Consider the following 13,860-nt stretch of genomic DNA (forward strand, 5'->3'; position numbering starts at 1 on the left):
TAACTGAGTTTAGTCTACTGTAAAAGATATTTCTGAAAATAATTCCCATTTTAATTAAGATTAAGCATAATATTTTTTATCTGATCAAGAATAGTATTGGCATTTAAGGCAGGTCACATTTCCTTTTAGCGCTTTCAATATTAGTGTATTTTCTATAATCTAACGTGTGGAACAGACTATAACCTTGAACTAAAATATTTCACAAAGAGAACGGTTTAACAACAAGCAAGTTATGTTTTACCAGTATATTATATATGAGTTTAACTACAAAACTTGATTCTAATAAAAATAACATTACCTCTCAATACCCATGTTGCTCCATCCAGACTTCCACTTTTAAGGAAGATTTCTGCAGCAGCATTAACAATTTGGCATCTTGAGGCTAACCTTTCTGGACCAATAAGTCCTTTCAAGCTTGTGAAATGAATCTGCAGTTCATGTAGTTTATCCAAAACCTTCCTGCCCTAAAGCAAGGGGGAAAAAAAAAAAAAGCAGAGGTGCAAATGGATGTAGCAAATACATAATATTCAATAATTAAGCTAAGTGCAGCAATATTAGCCAACTGTTCAGATTCTAGGACCAGGTTTATATTAAAAATAAAATCAATTTTAATATGTATTAAATACACCTCTATCCCGATATAACGCGGTCCTCGGGAGACAAAAAAATCTCACTGCGTTATAGGTGAGACCGCGTTATATCGAACTTGCTTTGGCTCCCCGTTCCTTGACCACCCCCTCCAGAGACCCCTGTCCCTAATCACCCCCAGGACCCCACCCCCTACCCAATCCCCCTGCTCCAACCCTTATCCACACACCCCCGCTTCCTGACAGGCACTCACCAGCAGCGGCGGAAAGTGGAGCAACGTGGCCCCAGCCTGCTCCACTTTGCCACCTCCCAGCTGCGGCGCTCCGCTTCCCACCACCGGTGAGTGCAGGGAGGTTGGGGAAAGGATGCCCCCCGTACTCACTTGTGGCAGGAAGTGGAGCACCGTGGCTGGGAGCTGGCGGAGTAGAGTGGGCTGGAGCCAGGCTGCTCCGCTTCCCGCTGCGAGTGCGGGGAGGTTGGGGAAAGGATGCCCTCCACACTCACCAGCGGTGGGAAGCGGAGCGATGTGGCCCCAGCCCTCTGCTTTCCTTGCCCCAACCCCAGCCGTGTCGCTAGGATGGGGGGGGAGGGGTCGGGGAAAGGTCCCGCACTCACCTGCGGCGGGAAGCAGAGTGCCACAGCTGGGAGCTGGCGGAGTGGAGAGGGCTGCTCCGCTTCCGCCGCTGCCAGTCAGTGGTGGTGGTGGTGGTGGAGGGGGGGATCCCTTCTCCCAAGCCCCCTCCCCCGAGCAACACGGCTGGGGCCGGGGTGAGGGAAGCGGAGCGGGCTGATCCTGGCCCCCCGCTAATCCCACAGGCCACTCTGGGACTGTGGGGCCCCCAAAATTGCCCCCCCAAGCTCCTGCCTCCTAAACCCAGGGGAAACCCCTGACTGCCCCTGAGATCCTCTGCCCCTTATCCAGTCCCTTGGCCCCGGCCCGGGCCCCTTAACATGCTGCCCAGAGCGGCGTGTCAGAGCTTTACCGCATTGCATACGAACCCGTGTTATATCGGGTCGCATTATATCGGGGTAGAGGTGTATGTATGTTTTAGTAAGTTTATATGCAATATATATTAATTTTAAAACACAGAACTTCTCATCTTTTCAAATTGTTTAATTGATATTCTTAGCGATAGTATGAATTGTGATTCTACTCTGAAAAGTGACTATGCAAAAAACATACCTCTTCTTGATTGTATCTGTTACACTTCTTGTAATTCAGTCATATTTGCTTACTTGATCCAACTAAAATAAGTTTTTACTGCTTTTTACTACAGGTAGAACTACAAACTGGATTTTGTTCCTTTTTGTATATCAACAGACTATTTACTAAGATGTATCAATTGCTTCTGTGCAAACCTGCTAAAGAGTTGAATTGCACAGTAGTCATTCTGGGCATACTTTGGCCTGCAGAATCTTTATTTAAGGTGGTGATGTGCAAAGAGATAACCCAGCTTGATTCTTGCATCCCTGCTGAGTTTGCAGAGCTTGAAGTTAGGAAAAAACATGTTTTTATTTCTGCATAAGTAATATGGGACTCAGAAGCAGTAAGTGCAGAACCCCTACGACAAAAGTAGAATCTCTTTTTGAAGTCGAATGGCAACTAAGATGATCTTTTTGAAGGTGTATCTTTAAGTCAAGTAAGTAGGATTGACAACAAATATTTCTTTTTCAAATTAACCTTGTCAATTAGAGAAATCTTGGTGTTTAAAATTTAAAAAGAATTGGCACAGTCTCCCCATCAAATTATTATAACCCAGTAAAATACCTTTGACCATTGCTGTACTGTGTGATAAGAATACATTACACTGATCCCAATCCTTCCCAGGAAATCTTTGTCTGCTTCATTATATTGTGGATTTTTGATAACTGGGGGGGAAAAAAAAAGATTGATGACTGCTATTTTCCAAATCCTGGCATAGGGCTTTTTTTTTTTAAATGTAAGCTAAAGAAAATATATGTTCTGAAAAAAACTATTTCTCAAGTATATAAGATACATTTTTTGAACACATGGCACTGGGCACAAGTATTTCTTGTTATGTCTTAATACAAAAGTTAAAGTAATTAACCCATTAACATTTTTATTCAAAGTACATTGTTTTATTCCTTCACCCATGACAATAAGATGCCTTATGACAATAAGCAATGACAATACAGAACAAGTTTTTGTTTTTAAAATGAATTTTATGACTCTAAAAGCTTACCGAAATGGCCTTACTGGGGAACGAAGTCCAGCCACAGAACTGGTATAGAATGGGTGTTAGTATGGCAGACTTCTCCATACTATGCTACCAATCTGCCTCAACTTCATTATGGAAATAAGCCTGTAGGGCAGAAAAGGCGGTCCAGGCTCCAAGCATAACCAAGATTTGCTCTGTGCCAAGGCTCCTAACTGTAATAGTGATTTTGTGATATGAAACTGTGAATTTGGACTAAGACCGCAATCATATAATTGACTTTGGTTAGTAACAGTCCAGGCTAGATTTGAACCAATAACCTAGAAAGACAAAAGGCTTGCTGCTATTTCACTGTCAACATCCTGAGCTATCCAGTTTTCCAGAATGAAAGTTCTGATAGGAACAGTGCTATGGACAGGTAAGAGAACAGGTGAAGAGGACTAAGGTACTGAACTGGAAGATACTTTTTAATACATAACTCTTACAAAGGCCTTTAGCCCTTAAAGGATTAAACAATTATGGAAATCCAAATATGAAGTTAAACTAATTGCTATGTAATCTTGTTAAACAATTGTGTGTACAGGCACAAACAAATACATATAGTAGAATTTTCAGTTTTAAAAGAAAGGTTTTTTTCAAATAACCCAGAATATTTAAATTACCATTACTGAATCCCTTGTGGTCAGGAATCAAATTTTTGACTTAATTTATCATCCGCAAAGACAATATGGGGAACTGTTACCATGAGAAAATAATTTAGTTGAGTAAAAAATATTTTTTCAGCTTAGTGAATTTTGAGATGAACTAATTTTTTTTTAAATAAGACATGTTTAAGTTTCCAAACCAAATACAAGAATGTTTGTGTAAACAACTTACAAATAAATATTTTAAGGATTTTTGCAAGGTTTTTACTTGCAAAGATCTGAGGTCAGAAATGTGTGCTTTAACTTGCTGCTGTTGATGACAAGCAAAAACAAAGGTTACACACCTGTAAAAGGAGTTCTTCAAGATGGACTCTGCATCTTTATACTCCTGGGATACTCCAACCAGTGCAGCCTGAACAGTAAAGCTCTAGCTAGCAGTAGCTGTTGGATCACTCATGCACTTCCATCGCCTCCTCCCCTCAATGAATGAATGTTTCAGGGTGAAGGTATAAAGGGGTGTGGCACTCCAGCCACCTCAGTTTCTTTCCCTATGACAGGACTCTGAGGTAGTGGAGAAAATCCCATGAGTGTGAATATGCAGAGTCCATTTTGTAGAACACTGGTTACAGGTAAGCAACCTTCATTTCTCCTTTGAATGTCCTTTGCATATTCCCACTTATGGGATAGATTAAAAAGCAGTACTCTGATCCAGGATGGTGGGACCACAGAATTCTACTTGAACAAGGACTGCAGAACTGCCTTGCCAAATTTTGCATCAGATCTAGACTCCAAATCTAACAAGTGGTGTTTAGTAAAAATGTGTACTGAACTCCATGTTGCTGCTCTATATAACTCTATTAGAGGAATGTATCTAGAAAAAGCCATAGAAGCTGCCTTCAATCTAGTACAATGTGTTTTAATTCCCTGTGGAAGAGACAAACCCATCAATCTATAAGCTTCATAAATACATAATTAACCATCTTGAGAGTGTCTTTTTCAAACAACTTGACCCTTATTGTTTATTGCTTATGAAAAAAGGAATTTTAAAGATTGTCTAAATTGTTTATTTCTGTCTAAATAAAAGGCTGAAGTCCTTTTAATATCTAGTATATGTAATTTAGCTTCCCCATCCTGAGCATGAGGCTTGGGAAAGAATACAGGTAAAATTATAGATTGATTTATATGAAAATCCAAAACTATCTTTAGTAAAAACCTTGGGTGTGTATGTAAAATTATCTTTATGAAAAACAATCTATGGTGGATTAGCCAGTAAGGCATTTAATTCATTTATATGTTTTGCTGAAGTGATAGTTATAAAAAAACCACTATCTTAATAGACAGGTGGAACAATGTACAGTTTTCCCAAATGTTCAAAGGGAGATTTCATTAGTTGTGAAAGCACTGTGTTCAAATCTCAAGATGGCATAGGGTGTCTTATTAAAGGATATACATTAGCAAGACCTTCCAAATCTTATAGCTCTTTCATGAGTACAAAAGGATTTATTTTCCATAGCTATATGGTATGTGGATATGGCTGAAAGGTCAATCTTCATGGAAGATAGTGAGAAACCCACGCTATAATACATATTTTAATATATAATTAATGGGTGCTGTATATAGCTCTATATCATACATGGAAATCCACAGTAAAAATCTTTTCCATTTATGACTATAAAACATTTTCATGTGGACTCTTTTCTTGAATTTATCAATACATTTTACACCTTTAATGAATAAGACTTTTCTATCAATCCCAGAGTTTTATTCCCCGGGCCATTAGATAGAGATACTGAAGATCTGGGAGATAACACAACAAGAAGGGATGGTCTAACAAAACTAGTACAACGGCAGAAGTTCAATTAACCCTCTGGACAGGCAAATTAAGTCCAGGTATCACAGTTGTCTGGCCCATGCAGGCGCTATTAAAATTACTCTAGCTTTGTCTTATTTTGTTTATTACTCTTCAAATGAAGAAAAATGGGGAAACACATAACTTAATCCTTGACCCCAATTTATTAGGAATGCATCCAACACTGAGTCCCTGCTCTCAAACAAAATCTGATGCAAAAAAATCTATTATAGGATTCCCCCACAACCTGAAAAGGTGTATTACTACTTTGTCCTTCCAAAGACCATTCTTGTTTTTGGGCAGTCAACCTACTTAGATGACCTGTAAGGATATTTTGTTCCCCAGATACATGAATTGCTGTTGGGTGAATGTCTTGTTATATATTGTAGGGAATGAGCCCTGCCTTGTTTGTATTCAGAATGCATGCATGGCTGTGATCAGTGGGTCTTTCTCCAGAGATTAAAAGGAGAATCAAGGATCTTCCTTTTATGGGAGAGTAGGGTCTGAATACAATAACCAAAACTATTATCCTAGCTGACGCAACCACAGAATCAAATGCAGCCCTTAACTGATGTTTAGCAACATTCAGCCCCGCCATCAAAAGGGCATTTGCTAACCTTCGATGCTCTTCCAGTGGAGAGCTGAGGAATGACGACTTTCCCCCCACAGATGATGCTGGTAACTAGCCATGAGAGATCTTCATAATTTTAAATATGCACACCTAACATAGCTGAAGGAAACATTTTCCTCACAAATATATTGAGTCTTTCCCCTTCTTTATCAGGAGTACAGTGAACTTGGACAACTTTCCATCTATGTAGCACAGCCTCCATCATTAATGAAGTAGGAGACAGCAAGACCTTCCTGAAGGAATTGGTATAATTTGGCAGTCTTTTTCAACATAGGCAGCTGAGGGAGCATTTCAGCTGGTTTTTGCTGGTTGAAGCCATCATTCTAATAAGGGGAATGTTACCCTCAAAATATCAAAAAAACAGGTGAGAATTCCTCGATACCAAAGGAATATCTAATGTCTGTGTCATGCAATCCATAATTCATGAAATGACACCACATCCTCTGATGGTGGTGCTGCTGAAGTGTTGCCCACATTTTCCCCTAGAGAAGGCAACTCCTCCAGAGTCTGGATCTGACTCTTGTATCGCTACTAATTCCTCCTCTTCTAATAACTCTTACCATTGTAGACTTATCAGAACTTAGATGCATTGGTAGATATGTATCCTTCAGATCTGACAATATCCTCTCAGTACCAAACTGGCAAATGTCTATTGTCATATAGAGAAACATGCTGATAAGGTGCAGGAGATAGCCAATGATACCTGAAAGATGTACTTGCCAGTCAGGCCAAAACTCCATACTCAGATCAATTGGACATTTCTTTGTCCATATGGATCTAGAACACATAAATGAGGTTGTTGAGAATACTTTTTCTCCAGATCAGATCACTGAGCTGTATTTCTTCTCCAATCCAAGCCCATTCTCAGTTCAGATGGAACCAGAGACTGCAATCTCCTTGGTTGAATAAAGGAGAATAGAGAAAAAAATCTTTTCTGGAGCCCCAGAAGGGGTCTTAGATGGCAGAAGCAGAAGAGATCCTGAGTTCTTCAACTCTTCCTCTCTGCTTTGGGGGAGAATCTAATTGAATCGGTTGCAGCAAAATGTCCAATTCTTGCTCAACTGAAATACATGGGTTAATTACCAATAGAGCTGAGCCAGATCCAGATGATGAAATTGTGCCATAACTATTTGTTGTAGTGCTGTGTCAATACTGTCTACCACTTCCATATATATTTTTTCCTACCTCAACGGATCCTTACCTCATGCTTTTGGAACTGGCTCATCTAGATCAGACGAAGAACGTCTGACTCTACCACAAGAATATGTATACTGCATACGTTCCTTGAAGACCCTCTGGTCAGATGTCTCTCTCTCGCATGGACTGGCTCTTCAAAAAGAGGCTGACTCCAATGAGGACTGAGCGCTCATGCTCTCCATAATAGCTGTGTCCCTTTGCAGTGGGCTGGCTCTGGAAACAAGGTGCAAGATTTGTACCAAGGTGGAGGATTTGTCCTTCTTCCTTACAGACTTGCTCGGCGCTGACACTGGTCTCTGAGACTTGTTTGAAGCTTGCTTGGTTCCATATCGTTTTACTGACCAGGCTTCTTGTAATAAAGTCACCTGAAATCTGTTCTGTCTCACCTTTGTTGCGTGTGTAATGAAAATAAAGCAAATCAAGCATTTTTAAAAGTGAGTGTCCTTCACCCAAGAGCCAGGCATGAGGCATTTGTGTCAGATGCCGGAAATAGAACCAGACGTAATACACCTTTTAAAGACTGGGCTTTTTATTCTTCAGTTTCATCATCTCAAAACCAAAATATTTACAACCAAGTTAATCAACACTAACAGACAATTAATTTTAACTAATATAAATTATTAACTAGCTGACAAGGTACGGATCCGGAATCAGTCCAGAGCATTTCCTGATTTGTTCAGCTGTTCTCAGTTTGAAGAACCTGAGGCAGTTGAAGCACCATGCCCTGGAACAATCGACGTTCACAGAGGGAAGGGGGCAAGGGACATGTGAGCTGCTACTGCTAGCTCGAGTTCTACCATTCAGGCTGCACCGGTTGGAGCATCTCATGAGTGCTAACATGCAGAGGATATTCGAAGAAGGTGCTGCATTTCTTACTATAGGTGTACATAATGTCACTAAGGACTTGTTTACACTTACAACGCTGCAATGCTATAGTGCTTCAGTGAACTTCTCCCATCGGAGCAGGTACTCCACATCCCCAAGAGGCAGTTGTTACGTCAATGAGAGAAGCCCTCCCATTGACATAGTGCTGTCTACACCGGAAGTTTGGTTGATTTAACTACATTTTCCACACCCCGAGTGATGTAGTTATACCGAAATAAGTTTGTAGTGTAGACCAGGGCTAAGTATAGAAGAGAAAACAAACTTCTCAGCCAGTGAGTAAAATGAACCAATGTTCAATAATTGTTTGAAATGTATTTGCAATTAATATGTATGTTGTTAATAATCTGGGATCTCAGAACTTTAAAAAAAAATTAGGTTCACCTTCAAGTTTAATTGAAATTGTCCAGCTGCAATATATATTTTCATTAGCTATCAAATGTTGTGCTAACAATGAGTTGATGGTTATTTTTATGAAGGTTCTCACTGAACTGAGATGATTTTTTCCCTTTGTTGAGCATTAACATTACTGAAACTCTGAGCATGCCTGTGCTGCAGACTGCAAACGAACTCTTAACAGCCAGTCATCTGAACAAGTACATATAGAAGTCTCTTGTAGGCTGTCACTACACCTGAGTACCTGATGATAATTCTTGGAATTAGAAACGCCCAAAAGGAGGATTTTGTATTGATGATGATTCTCACTTATGCAAAATCATAGTTACTTCTATGTGTTGGTCTGATGGATATAAAGCATGCATCATGACAAGCGCTCCAAACCAAATGCATATACTTAATAATAGAATTATGCAGGGTATGGTCATGGGAATAGAAAATATGGGGAACAGACTCCCCATTCTCCCAATACTGCTTTAGAAACTTAGAATGTCCCGAATGGAAGGGAAAACTTCATCTCAACATTCCAGGGAACAAAGTTGGGGGGCAGCATGAAGTAGAAATAGAGTAACCTCTGAATAATTTCCAGCACCTTTTTGTTTTGAACTCCCAGGCCTAGTCTACACTAGGGGGGAGCGGAGGATCGATTTAAGATATGCAACTTCAGCTACAAGAATAGCGTAGCTGAAGTCGATGTATCTTAGATCGACTTAGAATCACTTACTTCACGTCCTCACAGCGAGGGATCGATGGCCGCGGCTAACCCGTTGACTTTGCTTCTGCCTCTCGCTGAGCTGGAGTTCAGCAGTCAACAGGAGAGCGATCGGGGATCAATTTATCGCGTCTACACTACATGTAATAAATCGATCCCCGATAGATCGATCGCTACCCACCGAGCCGGCTGGTAGTCTAGACGTACCAGAAACACCTTCAAGTCTGATGTTTGAAAGATGAAGTAACAAAAGATGTGCTAGGAGCACAGTGCCTGACTCTCTGCCTCCACACAAACAGCTTTCTTTTGGAAGAATCTGTGAGGACAATCCAATGGCTACTCATATTAGCTTTCCTAATTTTGGACCAAAAGAGAAATTTTTTTTTAATTAAATAAAAAAGATGATTCAACCCCGATAAAGTGTAGATCTAAAATATTAGAGTTTCTGAAGAATGTAATTTACTTTCTAGCCTAAAAGCTTTAGTCCCTCAAATCAAATATTTTACACGTTATTCGGAATATTCTGCTGAAGGCAAGAGCAAAGGCAAGACAGCCTTTCTATTGTAATTAGGGCTGTCAAGCGATTAAAAAAATTAATCACGCTTAATCGCATAATTAATCACGCTGTTAAACAATAATAGAATACCATTTATTTAAATATTTTTGGATGTTTTCTACATTTTCTACAATGTCAAACTTTTAGGCCTGGTCTACACTAGGAGTTTATCTCGAATTAACCCTGCACCCGTCCACACAACGAAGCCCTTTACTTCGATATAAAGGGCTCTAATATCGATATCTGTACTCCTCCCCGACAAGGGGAGTAGCGCTGAAATCGGTATTGCCATTTCGGATTAGGATTAGTGTGGCCGCAATTCCACGGTATTGGCCTCCGGGAGCTATCCCACAGTGCACCATTGTGACCTCTCTGGACAGCAATCTGAACTCGGATGCACTGGCCAGGTAGACAGGAAAAGTCCCACGAACTTTTGAATTACATTTCCCGTTTGCCCAGCGTGCAGAGCACAGGTGACCATGCAGAGCTCATCAGCACAGGTAACCATGCAGTCCGAGAATCGAAAAAGAGCACCAGCATGGACCGTACGGGAGGTACTGGATCTGATCGCTATATGGGGAGAGGATTCAGTGCTAGCAGAACTAAGTTCCAAAAGACAAAATGCCAAAACATTTGAAAAAAATCTCCAAGGGCATGATGGAGAGAGGCCACAATAGGGACTCACTACAGTGCCGCGTGAAAGTTAAGGAGCTCAGACAAACCTATCAAAAAATAAAGAAGGCAAACAGTCGCTCTGTGTCAGAGCCACAGACATGCTGCTTCTACGCTGAGCTGCATGCAATTCTAGGGGGTCCGCCACCACCACCCCACCTCTGACCGTGGATTCCGAGGCAGGGGTAATCTCAGTCAGGCCTGAGGATTCTGCAGATGAGGAGGAGGAGGAGGACGACGAGCTTGCAGAGAGGACACAGCATTCCGTTCTCCCCAACAGCCAGGATCTTTTTCTCAGCCTGACTGAAGCACCCTCCCAACCCCCAGACAATGAGGCCATGGAAGGGATCTCCGGTGAGTGTACCTTTGTAAATATAAAACATGGTTTAAAAGCAAGAGTTTTTTAATGATTAATTTGCCCTGAGGACTTGGGATGCATTCGCGGCCAGTGCAGCTACTGGGAAAGTCCGTTGACGTGTCTGGGGATGGAGCGGAAATCCTCCAGGGACATCTCCAAGAAGCTCTCCTGGAGGTACTCCAAAAGCCTTTCCACAAGGTTTCTTGGCAGTGCAGCCTTATTCTGTCCTCCATGGTAGGACACTTGACCACGCCATGCTAGTAGCAAGTAATCTGGTATCATTGCATGACAAAGCCTGGCAGCATATGGTCCCAGTGTTTGCTGGCATTCAAGCAACATCACACAGCAAGCAGCAATAACAATGGGAATATTGGTTTGGCTGAGGTCTGAGCGAGTCAGTAAAGTGCGCCAGCGACCTTTTAAATGTCTAAATGCACATTCTACCACAATTCTGCACTTGCTCAGCCTGTAGTTGAACAGGTCCTGACTACTGTCCAGGCTGCCTGTGTATGGTTTCATGAGCATTAAAGGGTAGGCTGGGGGGGAGGGATAGCTCAGTGGTTTGAACATTGGCCTGCTAAACCCAGGGTTGAGAGTTCAATCCTTGAGGGGGTCATTTAGGGAACTGGGGTAAAAATCTGTCTGGGAATTGGTCCTGCTTTGAGCAGGGGGTTGGACTAGATGACCTCCTGAGGTCCCTTCCAACCCTGATATTCTACGATTCAACATCCCCAACTGTTATTTTCTGGTCTGGGAAGTAAGTCCCTTGCTGCAGCCATTTAAACAGAGTAGCGTTCCTGAAGACGCGAGCGTCATGAACCCTTCCCAGCCAGCCCACGTTGATGTTGGTGAAACGTCCCTTGTGATCCACCAGTGCTTGCAGCACCACTGAAAAGTACCCCTTGCGGTTTAGGTACTGGCTGCCCTGGTGCTCCGGTGCCAAGATAGGGATATGGGTTCCATCTATCGCCCCACCACAGTTAGGGAATCCCATTGCAGCAAAGCCACCCACTATGACCTGCACGTTTCCCAGAGTCACTACCTTTGGTAGCAGCAGCTCAGTGATTGCTTTGGCTACTTGCATCACAGCAGCCCCCACAGTAGATTTGCCCACTCCAAATTGATTCCCGACTGACCGGTAGCTGTCTGGCGTTGCAAGCTTCCACAGGGCTATCGCCACTCGCTTCTCAACTGTGAGGGCTGCTCTCATCTTGGTATTCTGGCGCTTCAAGGCAGGGGAAAGCAAGTCACAAAGTTCCATGAAAGTGCCCTTACACATGCAAAAGTTTCACAGCCACTGGGAATCGTCCCACACCTCCAACACTATGTCCCACCAGTCTCTGCTTGTTTCCCGGGCTCAGAATCAGCGTTCCACGGCATGAACCTGCCCCATTAACAGCATGATCTCCAAAGCACTGGGGCCTGCGGTTTGATAGAATTCCATGTCCATGTCCTCATCACTCTCGTTGCCGCGCTGCCGTAGCCTACTCCTCGTCGCCTGGTTTTGCAGGTTCTGGTTCAGCATAAATTGCACGATAATGCGTGAGGTGTTTACAATGTTCATGACTGCTGCCTTGAGCTGAGCGGGCTCCATGCTTGCCACAGTATGGCGTCTGCACTGTTCACCCAGGAAAAAGGCGCGAAATGGTTGTCTGCCGTTGCTTTCCCGGAGGGAGGGGGAAGATGTACCCAGAACCACCCGCGACAATGTTTTTGGCCCCATCAGGCATTGGGATCTCAACCCAGAATTCCAATAGGCGGAGGAGACTGCAGGAACTATGGGATAGCTACCCACAGTGCAACGCTCCGAAAATCGACGCTAGCCCCGGTACATGGACGCACACCGCCTAATTAATGTGCTCAGTGTGGCCGCATACATTCGACTTTATACAGTCTGTTGCCAAAAACCGGTTTCTGTAAAATCGGAATAATCCCGTAGTGTAGACATACCCTTAGAGCCTACAGTCCAATCAGTCCTACATCTTGTTCAGCCAATCGCTCAGAGAAACAGGTTTGTATACATTTGCAGAGGATAATGCTACCGCTTCTTGTTTACAATGTCACCTGAAAGTGAGAACAGGTGTTTGCATGGCACAGTTGTAGCCGGCGCTGCAAGATATTTACATACCAGATGCGCTAAAGATTATGTCCTTTGATGCTTCAACCACCATTCCAGAGGACATACGTTCATGCTGATGACAGGTTCTGCTCATTAATGATCCAAAGCAGTGCAGACTGACATGTTCATTTTCATAATCTGAAGCAGATGCCACTTGCAGAAGGCTGATTTTCTTTTTTGGTGGTTAGGGTTCTGTAGTTTCCACATTGGAGTGTGGCTCTTTTAAGACTTCTGAAAGCATGCTCCACACCTCAGCCCTCTCAGATTTTGGAAGGCACTTCAGATTCTTAAATCTTGGGACGAATGCTGTCGCTATCTTTAGAAATTTCACATTGGTATCTTCTTTGCATTTTGTCAAGTTTGTAGTGAAAGTGTTCTTAAAACAAACATGTGCTGCGTCATCATCCGAGACTGCTATAACAGGAGATATATGGCAAAATGAAGGTAAAACAGAGCAGGAGACATACAATTCTCCCCCAAGGAGTTCAGTCACAAATTTAATTAACGCATTATATTTTTAACGAGCATCATCAAGATGGAAGCATGTCTTCTGGAATGATGGCCGAAGCATGAAGAGGCATATGAATATATAGCGCATATGGCATGTAAATATCTTGCAACATCAGCTACAACAGTGTCATAAGACTGTCTGTTCTCACTTTCACGTGACATTGTAAATAAGAAGCAGGCAGCATTACCTCCCGTAAATGTAAACAAATTTGTTTCTCTGAGCAATTAGCTGAACAAGAAGTAGGACTGAGTGGACTTGTAGGTTCTAAAGTTTTACACTGTTTTGTTTTTGAGTGCAGTTATGTAACAAAAAAATCTACATTTGTAAATTGCACTTTCATGATAAAGAGATTGCACGACAGTACTTGTGAATTGAAAAATACTATTTCTTTTATCATTTTACAGTGCAAATATTTGTAATAAATATAAAGTGAGCACTGTACACTTTGTATTCTGTGATGTAACTGAAATCGATATATTTGAAATGTACGAAATCAAAAATATTGAATACATTTCAATTGGTATTCTATTGTTTAACGGTGGGATTAATCACGATTAATTTTTTTGAG

At 42.0% G+C, this 13,860-nt stretch overlaps 1 protein-coding gene across 6 annotated transcripts in view; it reads right to left on the reverse strand.

The window, feature by feature from the left end:
• Positions 1 to 13,860, reverse strand: part of TOPAZ1 (testis and ovary specific TOPAZ 1) — a 97,861-nt gene that overhangs the window by 15,707 nt on the left and 68,294 nt on the right. For all 6 annotated transcript variants that reach the window (XM_065583559.1, XM_065583558.1, XM_065583556.1 and 3 more), the window contains 2 exons: positions 2,357 to 2,457; positions 299 to 464 (listed from right to left, as the gene is read on the reverse strand). In XM_065583559.1, the coding sequence (XP_065439631.1) occupies positions 299 to 464; positions 2,357 to 2,457 (267 nt within the window). The remainder of the gene's footprint in view (positions 1 to 298; positions 465 to 2,356; positions 2,458 to 13,860) is intronic.

Source organism: Chrysemys picta, chromosome 2 (assembly GCF_011386835.1).
Source record: "Chrysemys picta bellii isolate R12L10 chromosome 2, ASM1138683v2, whole genome shotgun sequence".
In the NCBI taxonomy this organism is placed as follows: domain Eukaryota; kingdom Metazoa; phylum Chordata; order Testudines; family Emydidae; genus Chrysemys; species Chrysemys picta.